The sequence below is a fragment of the Lytechinus variegatus genome, chromosome 17 (genome assembly GCF_018143015.1).
Source record: "Lytechinus variegatus isolate NC3 chromosome 17, Lvar_3.0, whole genome shotgun sequence".
Lineage (NCBI taxonomy): Eukaryota > Metazoa > Echinodermata > Echinoidea > Temnopleuroida > Toxopneustidae > Lytechinus > Lytechinus variegatus.
Genome location: NC_054756.1, coordinates 314,805 through 330,957, shown reverse-complemented (window position 1 = coordinate 330,957; position 16,153 = coordinate 314,805). Strand labels below are relative to the sequence as shown.

The window sequence follows — 16,153 nt, the reverse complement described above, 5'->3', positions numbered from 1 at the left end:
ATCAAACACTTTTCATCATATCTAACTCATTCAATTCAATTCAATCTTTATTTCACAAATAGTATAGAAATACAAGGAAACATCAAATAATGCGATTAGATAATAAAAATAAATTCCGTGGCTTCCAATGAAGGTAATAAGAAACCTGTGAGGCTGGATCACCAAAACATAGTAAAAAACACAACATTAATACAAAACAAAATGTCATATCATTATAATAATTAGTGCAGGAAAAGGGAGGAAAAAACAACACATTACAAAGAACACGAGTTGAGGGGTCTATACAGTACAAGTATGCATCGATATCAACTGCGAGAATTAATAATCATTTCCTAGAAAATTTGTATACTGTTTTCTAAAGGGAGATAAAAATTGTGAATTAGTTATTATTTGGGGAATCTCATTCCATTGTTTGGGACCTACATAACCCAGCTTCGTGACTAGACCTGATAGACCATAAATGAAATTTATTGGAAGAACGAGCATTATGGTTATGAACTTGATTACTGTATGAAAAAAGATCTGAAAACTCTACATGGGTAGCAACCTCTGCTTGTACGTATACATAAATATTGTGAGTTCTTGCTTATTAATATCATAAGGACAGTTTCTTAAAGTTCAAGACCACCCCAGGAAAATCGGAAAATGCTGACTTAATAAATACTGAAAAATCAAACTAGCATATAGTGCAAAAAATTTCATCAAAATCGAATGTAAAATAAGAAAGTTATTACATTTCAAAGTTTTGCTTATTTTTAACAAAATAGTGAACGAGCCAGTTACATCCAAATGAGAGAGTCAATGATGTCACTCATTCGCTAAAATAAATAGTGAGTGGATGACGTCATAGTCTCGTCATTTGTATACTAGCTAGAATGTGCACATAATTTAAATTAAGCGAAACTTTGAAATGTCAAGACTCTCTTATTTTACATCCAATTTTGATGAAATTTTCAGTGTTATGCTTGTTGGATTTTTCTCTTTTTATTCAAATCAACCTTTTTGTTCGGGTGGACTTGTCCTTTAAAGGTCAAGTCCACCTCAGAAAAATGTTGATTTGGATCAATGGAGAAAAATCAGACAAGCACAATGCTGAAAATTTCATCAAAATCGGATGTAAAATAAGTTATGACATTTCAAAGTTTCCCTTATTTTTAACAAAATAGTTATATGAACGAGCCAGTTACATCCAAATGAGAGAGTCAATGATGTCACTCATTCGCTATTTCTTTTGTTTTTTATTGTTTGAATTATAGAATATTTCAATTTTTACGAATTTGACGATTATGACATCCTTGCCTGAAGCACAAAATGTTAAAATAATGGAATTCCACGTGTTCAGGGAGGAATGGAAACTTCATTTCACATGACAATGACAAGAAAATGAAAATACTTCGTATTTCATATAATAAAATACAAAAGAAATGGTGAGTGATGTCATCAGTTCCTCATTTTCATACCGACCGAGATGTGCATATACCGGTAACTGTTTTGTGAAATGAAGCGAAACTTTAAATTGCCATAACTTTCTTATTTTACATCCAAGTGTGATGAAATTTTCAGTGTTATGCTTGTTGAAATTTTCTCATTTTGTTCAAATCAAGTTTTTCTTGAGGTGGACTTGTCCTTTAAATAAATGCGCGGATGGTGCTAGGTAATGGAAATTGGTAATTATTCTTAAGTTTCTTTTGAATTTTGAATATTGAGTCCAAATTCATATGAGGTTACATTGATATTGCAATATTTTAAATAAGAGCGAATCATGGAATGGTATAAAGTTATCAGATTTTTATGAAGCAAACTACGCTTAAGTTTGTAAATTAAACCAGTATTCCTTAAAACATGTATCATAATGGTACTTAAACTCGAAATATTATCCAACCCAAAAACACCATAGAGTTCAGAACTTGAATAATAGATAGTTTACAAAATGAAAATCTTAAATTTCAAGATTGTAAGTTTGTAAACTATCATACTTTAAATCAAACAGGATAGCTATGTTTTATTATTTTGTTCCTGTTTGGAATTAACTTCTAACCACAGTTTGTTGATTGGACCTGGGACCTTGTATGTATATTCACTTCTCCATGCATGCTACTACTGTATTCAACCTGTTTTACTGTTATGCTTACAGCTCGGTTTGATATTAATTAGCCTTAATCAGCATCATTTAAGTTGTCATGCCCAGCAACATTCGTTCACCTTTGTATTGAAAGTGCTTTTATGCCAGCCATAACGTACAGTTATGTATGTGACAAATCTGGTACTTTCAATTCAAACTCATAAGTATGCTGAATGACAATGTTGGCATTTTTTTATATAAACTTAAATCGGATTTATTTGATTTAAATAAGATTTTTTAAATTTTAATATGATTTTTTCTAACAGATTTTTTTTAAAAACAAAGCGCAAACACCCAAAATTTAACCCTTTACACTGACATCAATTTTAAGATCATACATTTCACCACTAAGAATATTCTTAACTATATTTCATAATCAAATCCAGTCAAAATATAATTTACAGAAATTATTAAAGCCATGAATAGGCTGACATTTTCTGCTGTGTCTAAAGTGAATGTAGAGAGCTTCTACTGATTGGTTCAAAGAAACTGTCTTGGTACAGCTAATGCTGCAAAGTTGGTGTTCATTTTAAAACTCTGAACATTTAATGAGAATCAGTTTATTTGGAAGAATTCCATGACTCAGAGATTCAAATTCTCCAAAGCGAAACATTTTTTTAAATCTTATTTTCAAGCCCATGATTGAAGATCATGTTAAAGAAAACTGCACTTATCTTTTGTTTGTTTCAACCCCAAGTTGTTCTTTGAGCCAAATTGGAACAACTGTTTCAAAGCATTGGCTTGCAAAACTTTGACCGACTGCATTCAAACTTAAAGAAATGGACCAGGCTGAAAATATTCACATCTAGATAAATAGAGTAAAATGATGAAAATTTCACAAAAATTTGATGACAAATAACGAAGTTATTGTATTTTAAACTTTATCAGTATTTTGTGAAAAACAATACATCGTCATGAATATTCATTTGGTGGGTTAATGATGTCACATCCCATCTTTCCTTTTTCTTATAACACGAAATCATAATTATTTCATTTTTTCATACATGTGTAAATAATGTGTCTCCATTATGATGAAATAAGTTGCGGCAATAAATAACTAATGTACTTAATTGGTTCTCAAATCAATTTTTTTAGTTCTTGGTAAATTCTGTTTTTAATAAACCTAATATCATATAATTATGATAAAAAGAACAAGTGGAGATATGCCACCATCAGCCCAACTAATGGATATTCATGAAGACATGCCTAGTTTCACAGGAAAGATGTTATTTGTTATGCGATTTTGATCACATTTTCAGCATTTTGAATTTTACTCTATTAATCAGTGAGATATAAATTTCTCCAGCCTGGACAATTCCTTTAAGTTCTTCTTTGAGCCATAGTTGGAACTATTGGACTATTTCAAAGCATTTGCTTGCAAATTTTTGACAAACTTGCAAGTTGATTTAAATGATTTCTTTCACAATAAACTTGAATACCTGCAGTATTTGGCAGTTGTTAGAAGTTTTGCAAAAAATAAGAAAACGGGTTCCCTTATACTACTGTGTCTGCCTATTTATTTGAATAAGACATATAAAAGAATAAAATGATAAACTATTGGTCTAATGGGTCACCAGGGACATTGCAGAATTTTACTTTTATTGTACTCCATTCAAAACATTCACTAAAAAATGTACAAACATAAATCCTTTTGGCGAAGGGCACTAAAATGTATAGTTGCTATGATTTAGTCATGTTAGTGCCCTTTGCCAAGAACATTCATCCATTTTTAAAATAAAAATGTACATTTTACTGAATCTTTTTCAGTGAACTGGCTGAATTAATCACAATCTCACTCAGAATGTCTGAACAGGCTTTTTCTAGTAGGATCCAAGGTTATAACCCATGCATCCTGGCAAAATTTATGTTGAGATTCAGCCTAATAAGTTCAGAGTTCCTGTACTTTTCTTTCTTGAAAACTGTCTTCTAAAACACTTCTGAAGTTTGACATAAAGAAATAAGAACTGTTTTACTATCAACAAAGTCCACTCATACATACAAGTCGAGTAGGGGTCCCATATAGGCTACATGTACATCTTTGGTTTTGCAAGATTGACTTGATTAAGTTGATTTTATTGATTTGATTTCAATTGTTATGAGTAGATATAAAGGGTTTATTCCTTTTCTCATGATATAAAGTTGGTAAAATCTTACTCTTTTGAATTTAAAAAGTAAAACTGCCACAAACAATAAATAAAAAAAAATCCCAAATTTGTAGATGTTCCAATGGAAGTGATTTAAAGGACAAGTCATGCACCCCAACAAAAAGCTGCTTTGAACATGTTGAATAGTAAGAGAAAATCAGACAAGCATAACACTGAAAATTTCATCAAAATCCAATCTAAAAGAAGAAAGTAATGACATTTTAAAATTTTGCTTAATTTAAAAAGAACAGTTGTATTTATATGCAAATCCTTGTCGGTATGCAAATGAGGGGACCGATGACATCACTCACTATTCATTTTGTATTTTATTATGTGAAATGTGAAATATTTTTATGAACAAAAAAAAAATCCCCCCCTGAACATGTGGGATTACATTGTTTTAACATTTTGTAGTTTAAACAAGAGGGTCCTATTTTTTAAATTCGTAAAAATTGAAATGTTGTATTATTCAAACAGTACAAATACAAAAGAAATAGTGAGTGACATCATCGACTCTATGATTTCCATATCACTGAATTGTCCATATAACTAAGGGCCTTTTCATAAAGCTGTTAATAAGTTAAGGGCGATTTTAAAGGACATATCCACCCCAACAAAAACTTGATTTGAATACAAAGAGAAAAATTCAACAATCATAACACTAAAAATTTCATCAAAATCGGATATAAAATAAGAAAGTTATGACATTTCAAAGTTTCGCTTATTTTTAACAAAACAGTTATATGAAAGAGCCAGTAACATCCAAATGAGAGTCGATGATGTCACTCACTCACTATTTCTTTTTTTTTTATTGTTTGAAATATGAAATATTTTGATTTTCTCGTCATTGTCATGTGAAATGAAGTTTCATTCCTCCCTGAACACATGGAATTCCATTATTCTAACATTTTGTGCTTCAGGCAAGGAGGTCCTAATCATCAAATTCGTAAAAATTGAAATATTGTATAATTCAAACAATAAAAAACAAAAGAAATAGTGAGTGACATCATCGACTCTCTCATTTGGATGTAACACTGGCTCGTTCATGTAACTATTTTGTTAAAAATAAGCGAAACTTTGAAATGTAATAACTTTCTTATTTTACATCCGATTTTGATGAAATCTTTAGCATTGTGCTTGTCTGATTTTTCTCTGTTGATTCAAATCAACATTTTTCTGAGGTGGACTTGACCTTTAAGAACGACTAATGATCCTCTCTTACGCGATAAATCATCGCCAATATATATACTATTTACCACAAGAAAGGATCACCAATCGTTCTTAAAGTCGCTCTTATACGAACAGCTTTATTAAACACCCACCGGTTTGTGAAAAATAAGCGAAACTTTAAGATGTTTTATTACTATCCTATTTTACAGCCATTTTTGATGTAGTTTCCAACGTTATTCTTTGATTTTTCTCTATTTTTATTCAATTAAACTTTTTTCTGGGGTGGATATGACCTTTAAAGCAATGATTTGAAAAAATAATCATCATAGTGATTTAAATCAGCCAATCCTGCTGAATGAACTGAATATGAAAACAATTAGCTTTGTCAACACATGCAATGCAGGGGCCGCGAAACGGTTTTCAAAGTGGGGGGGGGGGCTGACCATGCTAAAAATCACAATTATATGGTCATTTTTACGTTTTTGTAAGCGGTTTTGGAAAAAAGTGGGGGGGGGGGGCTGAAGCCCCCCCAGCCCCCCCCCGGTTCCGCGGCCCCTGCAATGTCGATGCCAAAGATGTGAAAGTTGCATATAGTTATGCCCGGGAGCTACATGTATGTGCCTTGATGTTTTTTAATTACCTGTTTACTAGTGCAAACTGCTTACATGTATGTGCCCCATTGGTTTGAAGAATAATTATTTCGTTTCCAAATATTAATTTGTTGGATTTGAATTGTGGAAAGTAGGTCAGATCTTTGTTGTCTGTTAAATATGTGCTTACCAGTTATATTGGCTGTAGTGTATGCTATTTATATCATTTCATAGGCGGATCCAGGGTGGGCCCGAAGTGTCCGCCCCCCTTATATTGGCAGAACTAAAAGAAGGAAAAAGGCGGAAATAAAAAAGAAAAAGAAGGGAGAAGAGAGGAAGAAGATAAAAAAGAGAAGACAAGAGAATAAGATAAGGTCAGGGGAACTCCGGGAAAATAACAAAAATATGTAAAATTTTCGCTCCCGCTTCGCGCTGACATTGCCTGTTCGATGAGATACATATCTTATTTCAGTTCGGACATCGAGCTTTCATTATTTTGTTTTACAAATGATTTTTTTTCATAAGTGCTTTGTAAAATGTCCGTTTTATGGTGTGAATATCAACATTTTCAGCTTTCGCTGTGCGTTCGCATTATGTAATTTGTCAAGTACTGTACATATTGTCTTTGTGTATTACATTAAAGTTTCAAAATATCCCTTCTGAGGTGTCTGATTGTGAAAAAGTAGGCATATGAGCTAGCGCTCTGCGCTAGCATTTTTGATTGGTAGGTCCAGTATAGAAAACGGTTCTGTACATTAATCAATCGGTTCCATTATAATGTAGAAATGATAAAGATACATCATTTAAAAACAGGATATTTCAGGAAGGGAAGAAGAATGAGAGAGCAAGTGAAAGATAAAACGAAAATAAAAATAAGAAAGAAGGAAAGGAAAGAATGAAAGAGTAAAAGAGAGAGAGAGAAAGAGAAAAAAATGAAAAAAAAAGAAGGAAAGAGTGAATGAAAGAAAGAAAGAAAGAAAGAGAAAGAAAGTAAAGGGGTCACAGGAAAAGAAGAAGAGAAAAAAGAAAGAAAACAGAAGAGAAGAAAGAAAGAGGAAAAGAAAAAATCAAGAAGAATCAAAGGGAAAAAAAGGAAAACGAAAAAGAAAGGAAAAGAAAGAAAGGGCCAATGTTTATTTTTATGTCACTTATTAGGCCCAATTACATGACGGGGGTGATCTTCTACATATTCATATTCTGTATACACGTTCCTCTCTGCATGGACCGTTATAGAAGATATTTCCAAGGAGATATCATCTAACTCCTTGATATTTCAATCTACCCATGTATGTTATGTATAGCCATGGTCATGGACCTATATACATGTAGCAAGCCCAGAATGTGAAAGAGAATGGCCCTACTTGTATACATTCCACAAGATAAGAAATGGTCATAACAGCTGGATCCTAATCCCTCTCTTGCCCCTACTTCCACAAATCTGCTGTCAATCATGGTATCTACTGGCAACGGAGGGTTTCAGCAAGCTCCGCTCCGCCTCACATCCACGTTTCGTGGATGTGGCTCAAAGAAGTTGTAGACCCACTTCTGCAGCTTCAGTAGACCTAGTCTGCTATGCAGACTCGTTGAATCAGCTGAGGTACACACACTGCAGATGTGGGTCGACATTTGTAGACTAATGCGAAACTGCAAATGAGCCGCGGCCCCGCATACATCATGTAGTGCCCTAGGCTTAGTCTAGCAGCAAAGGGCTCCACAGCACCGGCATGATCGGGCGCCGCGCGGCCCCGGTGTCATAAGTGTGAGGGGTAGTTACGGCGCGCCGCGGCGGCCACTTAAAAAAAATCCAATCGAAACATGCCGAGAAAGACGAAAACAGAAGACCACATAAATCAAATTATACAGCTTGAATTAAAAAATTAAAAAAATCAAGATACATAGTGATAAATCAACATGTTTGACAAAGAATACCATGAATGAAATTCCCCCAAAGTAATGTAAGAAATATTTACCTTGGGCACTCAAATTTAGAAAAGACGTGCAAGATTTGGATACAAAAATGGCGACAATCGGAAGACGCCCTCTCTCCGCTCTATCTAAACATGCAGAAAAGAAGATGATAGAACCACTGATTTATAGAGATCAGTGGATAGAACATGCAGCGCCCTAGCTAGCCTAGGCCGAGCTTCCACTCTGCCTGGAATCCAGGAAATTCCAGGGGGCCTGTAGCATAAAACTTTGACTGAGAAAACTCTGGTAAAAACTGAAAACTAAGGTTAGTCTGATTTCTTCCATCGACTTTAACACAGGGACACAGGGCAAAAGGAGTTTTCTCAGGTAAAGTTTTATGCAACGGGGCCCAGTCTCAGGGATGGAATTGTAAATATCAGGAAGTTTTCCAGAAAGCGCTGCCATTTTCGGGATTGGGGAATGATATGATGTTCTGAATATCAGGTAAAAATTTATCACAAAATTTGATCTTTTCAATTAAAATGTCAATTTTTTTGCTTGCTAGTTCGCTCGCTCGCAATTCTTTATAAACTTCTCCTGCTACCATCACGGCCCCCCCCCCTCAAAATTGTTGGATCAATTACGGCACTGCCACTGGGTCCTATTTTTTTCTGTGTAAAGTCTTTTAGTAGAGAATTATAACTTATGGAAGATTCGGATTTCGAAAATCTCAGGATATTTTGTAAAATTCCAGGAACAAGAGTAAATTCCAGAAGTTCGTTAATTTGAAAAGTGGAAGCCCTGAGAGGGACTTATATGAGCACCAGGGTGACCAGATTTCACAAAATGAAATACGGGACAATCGACAAAAAAGATCAACAAAGAAGATTACACAGTGTTACACCTGTGAAAAATTATTATGAATTGGAAGGGAGGGTGAACGATAGAATGAAGGAGAGAAAGAAAAGACGAAAGAAAAAAGATGAATTGAGAAGAAAGAAAGAAAAAATGAAGGGGAAAATGAAGGGAAAAAAAGAATAAAAGAAAGTTAGAATAAAACGATGAAAGAAAGAATAAAAAGCGAAAAAAGTTTCTGTCATTCTTTGAATTGAATACCGAAAGAAAGAAAAAGAAAGGAATGGAAGAAGAATACATGTGTGAAAGACAAAAGAAAGGAGAGAAAAAAAGAAAGTAAGAAAAAGGAGGAGGAAAGAAAAAATGAAGGAAAGAAAAATGTTTCCTTCATTCTTTGAAAGAAAGAAACGAACAATTAAGAAAGAATGAAAACAGTAAGTGAGGAGGGAAGGAATTAAGGGAGGGAGGAAGAGAAAGAATAAGGGAAAGAATTAGAAGTGAAAATAAAATAAAGAACGAAAGGAGGAAAGAGAGGGAGAAAGAATGAAGTGAGGAGGAATGAAAACATAATGGAAGAAGAGAAAGAATTAAAAGAAAAAGGAGAGGAAGGGAGGGGGAGAAAAAAGTTTAAAGAAAGAAAGAATGAAGGAAATAAAAAAGGAAATTTGATAAAGACAGGTAAGAAAAAGAAGAAAAGAAAGAAAAATGAACAGAGAGAGAAAGGATCAGGAAAGAAAGATAGATGGAATAAAAACGGGCAAGCAGGAAGGGTAGATGGATGAAGAAAGAAGGATAGAAAAGTAAGGAGGAAAAAAGTTCAGACTTCAAGCAAACAAAATCCAATCATCTAACAAAAATTCTGAATGATATTTGGTGTTTTTCAAATATGTTTTTAAAACTAAAAAAAAAAGTTTCAGAAATGAATAAAATTTCAAAGTGATTTTCTTTTTATTTAAAAATTAGATGAAGCATCGCGGCATCATACACAACAAGACTCAAAACGAAGGCTTAAACAACTAGATCTATAGTATAAACTCAAGAACTTGTTCCTCCGATCACATCTCCAAACCAGTAATCTGAGAACCCAAAATATCATTATACAAATTTTGTACATTTTTTGTGATTATTTTCGCACGTTTGATGGAGAGAATCTGCTCCGATCCTACATGCCTAGCTATAGTAGCCTGCCACACGATGGCAGGAGGCCAGTTCGTTTGCGATGTATTGGGGTTAGCAAGAAAATCACCGCAGAACTTGCATAAGTTTATTCATTAATTTCATTGTTGTCTCTGCTTCTTCATAATTGGTTATTTGGATGAAAATTCGTCACTTTTAAATACATTTTGTTCAATATTCTGAAATACGGGACAAAAGGCGTCCCGGGAAGGGTTTGTCGGGACGCCGGGACAAAGAAGCAAAATACGGGACAATCCCGGGAAATACGGGACGTCTGGTCACCCTGATGAGCACGGTGCAGTTTTAAAAACTGCACATGCTTGTATGCATTTGTTTTATGCAGGAACAGAATGAGTCGGCCTACCTCAAATCATTAAATATTTAATGCGAGCGCAAAACGCGAGCCCCCAAAATTGTGACATTCCTTCCAGAAAACTGCAAATTTATTTCTTTGAACATACAAATCTTCCCGGGGCGCGTTTCCGTTTTACACCCTGGCGAAGGCATTTTCTGGAAAAGTAGCCAAAAAGCGACTAGTGAAGAGTCTACACACGTCGCTGGTTGCATGCAGCGTGCGACACAGGCGAGTCCACCACCACCGCATGCAATTTGCACAGTTACTGATCAGAGCACAGAGTTCCTTGGCACTTCATGTACAGAGAGAGCGGCAGTCAGGAGTGAAATCCGAACATGCTTTTGCAGTCGCGTTGTTTATGATAGTTTTTTTTTCTAAAAATAAATTATTAACTAAATGAATAGAATGACAGACAAAATCAAAATAAACAGATACTTATAATGGAAAGACAAATTGAAGTTTGATGGATTGATACACTTAGAAGCTGCCGAAAGAAGACTGATAAATAGATAGAGAGAGAGATAGAAAGAGAGAGAAAGAGGGAGAGATGGATGGATAGATAGATAAATAGATAGAGAGAAATGGAGAAATACAGACAGATGGATAGATAGATGGATAGAGAGATAGATAGAGAATTGAGAGATAGATGTTAAATAGATTTAAAAGTGAGAGAGACAGAGAAGATTATTAACAAATTAACAGATAGATACTGAAGTTATAAAAATAGATAGATAAATAGAGAGAAATAGAGAAAGACAGACAGATGGATAGATAGACAGGGAGAGATAGAGAGATAGATAGATGTTAAATAAATAAAGAATGAGACAGGGAAGATTATCAACAAATTAACAGATAGATAGATACTGTATACAAAAATAGATAGAAGATAGATAGATGGATGGGGAGAGAACTTGAGAGATGGAGATATGTTATAGATATATGGACGGAAAAAGAGAAAAAGACAGACAGATGGATAGATAGAGGGAGGGAGAGAGATAGAGAATTTGAGAGATAAATAGATGTTAGATAGATAAAGAATGAGAGAAACAGAGAAGATAGACAAATTAACCGATACTGTAGTTTCATAGATAGATAGATAAATAGATAGAAGAAAGACAGACAGATGGATAGAGAGAGCTGGAGAATTTGAGAGATAGATAGATGTCAGATAGATCAAGAATGAGAGAGAAGAGCGACAAATTAACAGATATATACTGTAGTTACATAGGTAGGTAGAGAGAGAGAGAGAGAAAGACAGACAGATGGATGGATAGATAGAGAGAGATAGAGAATTTGAGATAGATAGATGTTAGATAAAGAATGAGAGAGACAGAGAAGATTGTTAGATAGATACTGCAGTTACATAGATAGATAGAATTTGAGAGATAGATATATAGACAGATAGAGAGAAAGACAGACATCAGCAAATCGGCAAGGCAAATGATCAAGGCAAACATTCGTATTGAACCTGGAAAGTATAGGCTCAGCTGCATTTGCAAGTACGGTATGTTCTGCGGATAACTTCGGTGCGGACTTTGGATCGCGCGCCCAGCTGATAATGTAAACAAACGTAGACGTAGACTCTTCACTAGTCGCTTTTTGGCTACTTTTCCGGAAAATGCCTTCGCCAGGGTGTAAAACGGAAACGCGCTTCCCGCGCGGGGGGGGGGGGCACTCAGTGTATAATTATGCATAGTGGGTATGTGCCGCGGAGGGCCGGGAACCCCATTTTTACACTCAAATTTCCGTTCCAAGGCATAGCATTTTTGTCTTATTGAGAAAAAGAACAAAGAAAGCCGCTCCAAGGCATAGCATTTTCTTCTTATCGTGAAAAGGGAAGAAAGAAATCCGATCCAAAGCTTCGCATATTTTCCGTTACGCCGTTTCGGTCGCATTGATCTGCTACAATGAGCCGTAATTTTGGTGAAAAGCTGCCGCTGAGCGATGTCCGACCATTGCAGCTGCATGCGCGTGTATGTCCGTTCCATAGGGATGCACGCACTCACATGCAGACGACTCGTTCCAAGGACCCCCGTTTTCACAAACTTTTGTAGTTCTGAAGCCCGTTCCGAGGACCCTTCTTTTACAATTAGTCGGCTCCAAGGCCCCCGTTTTTTGTCTCGCCCGCGGCACACCCCACCACTTTTTTGATCGAGTGCCCCCCCAGGCAAATATTCAACAATGATTGATGCAATCGCGAGCCCCCCCCAAAAAAAAAAAAAATTGGTGAATTTTTAATCCTCTGTTTTATGCTTTACTTAAAAAAAGGGTAGGCCTATTTCATTTTGAAAAAAAGGACTCATTTTATTTTGAAAAAAGGGTATTTTAAAAGGGTATATTTATAAAGGTATAAAGGTGGAGGGTATACTGCCACTACATGGGCCGCGGAACGGTTTTCAAAGTGGGGGGGGGGGGGGGGCTGACCATGCTAGAAATCACAATCATATGGTAATTTTTACATTTTTGTACACGGTTTTGGAAAAAGTGGGGGGGGGGGGGGGCTGAAGCCCTCCCCAGTTCCGCGGCCCCTGCACTAAGTGGACAGGTCGACAAGTACAAACGCACCCAAAAGGTGTTTTTTCAGGACTCCAGGCTTTTTAAGTGCGCACTTAGGGTAAAAATAATAAAAAAATCAAGTCAGGGAATACTTTGTAACTCTATCATGGAAATGAATTGAGACACTTCAAGTTGGAAATCATTCCACTATAGGATTCTGAGTGAAAGAGGATTACTGTTTTAAGGTCCACCTTGAAAATACATGATCGTGGATAATGCACGGTGTCCACCTTTTCATGTCAGGATAACAACTTACTAAGTTATTAACATAAAGAATTGCATTAGTCGTCTCGAAGTCTTGGAGACGACTAATGCAATTCTTTAAGATCTCTCTTATTATTACTGCCTTATTCTCTCTCCTATCTCAACATTCTTCCCAGGTGAGCATTTCATGCAAGGTTTGTTTTATCCCGATAGTTACTATATGGACTGTGCTTCTCAGCCAATAACAATATAACTTTTCAGATCTGATAACTTGTCGGACAAACGTGTTGATGAAACGCTTCCTGGCATGGAATCTTCTTTTCTTATTCCGACGATCATTTATTAGTCTTACAACATACTTTTCTTTTCTCGTTTTTTCTTATTCAGTCTCTCCTGTGTCACCCCTTTCTCCCGGGGGGGGGGGGGGGCCACTTCCATTCACGAGTGGATACCATGCGCGACCATGGGGTCTCGAAAAGCACCCTAAACACGTAATTTCCATATTCTGAAAATGCACCCCTTAACAAGTATCGGCGTGTGAAACCCTACCCTAGCTTAACAAGTATTGGAAACAAAACGATACTCTTGGCAAATATTCCCTGAAATGAACCCCTAAACAAGTACAGGAATGTTTTATTGTTACGGGTCCTTCGGTCGTCGGCTTACCTTATTTGGTTTAGTACGACCCCACCTACACCTCGCGCAAATCGGACTCTAAATACGAAGTGTTGGGGCAAAAAGGACATCCTTTATAAAACATTTTAATTTTGTTTTATCATCCCCGCAAATTCGACCCTAAATACGTAATCTTCCTAGCGAATTAGATACCCTTTTTTCATTATTTTTGTGTTTTTGACACCCTTTTCACGTTACGTACGTAACGTGCCCTGTCGTGAAAAAGACATCCTTTTTACGTGTTTTTTTGGTCGCGCATGGTATCCACTCGTCAATGTAAGTGGCCCCCCCGGGTCTTTTCTACAACTCTTTCTCACTATTCATCTCTCCACTTTTCTATCCCCCTCTTTTATTTCTGCTCCCTCTCACTCCTTCCTTTACTTACTATCCATTTAGCCTTTGTTTCCCCCCCCCCAGTCCTCTTATTTTTCTTTCTTCCTCTCTCAACCTCTTACTGATCCCCACCCCTCTCCTGCTTTCTTTCTCCCTGTCATCATTTCCCCCATCTCTCACTTCTATCCTGTACTCTCCCCACTAATCTCTCCCTCGCTTCCCATCTCTTTTATCAAAGGATGCTAAATGAAAAAAAAAAGAATTTCTTTATTTTATAATTTTTTTTTATTAACCTACACTAAAAACTACAAATATTCAATGTAAACGACTACATTTTGGGGTAAGTTGAGCCACAAAAACTATGTACAAAATGTATGAGAGGAGAACCAGCATGTCAATTTTTTGTTTAAAGTCTTTTCTCTTGCTAATTCTCTATAAATACTAACATCCTTTAAAAGGAAAAGAGCAGTCATGTAAATTTGCTCCTTTCAGCCAGCATTTCAATCGATTTTTATGGTTTGTTTGTTTTTTAAGATACATTACCATAGGAATTACCATGGCTCAACTTGCCCCAGTCCGAACTTAGTGTGATAATTTTGTATCCACACATTTATTATGCATCCATCATATAAAAGACTATGACGAGAATGAAGATCCATACCTTGACTAATAAGGTTGTTATCATGTCTTTATTATATTCAAAGACGTGTGTGTTTATAAAGCACTTATCTATTTCACACTCTTTTTTACTTTTTTTGCTGAAATTCATGTTTTTCCCTCTAAAAGACTACTTTTTGTTTCAAAGTTGAAAACAATGTGGTGGAGTTAGGGGTTATGCTATGAGTCATCAATACATGACACCACCACAATGTCTGACTCATTCATCATTGGCCAGGGGCTGGTGGCTCAACTTGCCCCTATGCTCAACTTACCCCGCCTTCCCCTACTCTTTGGCTGGTGCCTATTTAAAAAGAACTTCAAATAGAAACATATATGTACACATGTAATTATAATCAATAAGTCAATCTTCATTGTAATATAAAAATAAAAATAAAAACATGGTTAAGAAATTAACAAAAGAAAGAATACAAATTGGATCAAACCAGCAATTAATCATTACCGGTAATCAAATTCGAAAAAAAAATGGTGGGTCAAAATGTTGAATTTTGGGTTAGAAAGGAACTGTAGTATACAACAATTACCATGTTTGTGTGCGAGTTACATTCACAAGTATGTAACACATAAAAAGAAAAATCAGAAAATCAAGATTCATACCCAAAGTATATTCAATGAAAAAGCTTCCTAGATATAAATTGAATTTTAGGCTTAAGCAAGGGAACAGTACCAGGCTACCAGCAATTAAATCTATGTAGGTGTAACAGAAAATCTAAGTAAATACAAAGAATGGGAACGTATGGCAAAGAACAAAAATCAAGAAACAAACATACATTTAAAGAAAAGGTCTGTGACATGAACTAAATCAAGAGCTATACACAATGTGGGGAATGGTAATTTATCCTATGAAGGTGAAACATAGAATTTCAGTAATTAGAAAACCTAGTAATCAGTCAATCAAGATACATACCAACAAGTGTGAGATGCTAAATGAAAAAAACATCTAAGAAATGGAACAAATTATAAGCCTTTACAAGGAGAGACAATTCAGATACATGTACTGTTGAAGAAACAGAATTTACAATACTAAAGGAGAATATTTGACTAAGTGCTGAAACTATCAAGGCGTCATTATGACCGGATCAAAATTACAGTCTTCTCCAACTGAATACTGGCTTCCATGTTCTGTGGAGATATCTACTATGGTGGAATCATTGTTATCAACCCTAGACCTACAATAGAATTAGATATGAGAAGAGTATATCAGTAAATTGAAATTCACACATTGTGTAAACATTAAATCATCAAATTTACTGTCAACATTGAAGGGGAAGTTTACCCAGAAGAAAAGTTTATTGTAAAAATAGCAGAAAAAATAATATAATAAAAATATCAGTAAAGTTTTTAGAAAAATCCATTAACGATTATGAAAGTTATTTGAATGTTTAAC

The 16,153-nt window shown here is 35.4% G+C and overlaps 1 protein-coding gene across 1 annotated transcript in view; it reads right to left on the bottom strand.

Moving 5' to 3' along the window:
* Positions 1-16,153, bottom strand: part of LOC121431145 — a 111,120-nt gene that overhangs the window by 13,477 nt on the left and 81,490 nt on the right. The window contains exon 14 of the mRNA XM_041628652.1: positions 15,856-15,935. Within this exon, the coding sequence (XP_041484586.1) occupies positions 15,856-15,935 (80 nt within the window). The remainder of the gene's footprint in view (positions 1-15,855; positions 15,936-16,153) is intronic.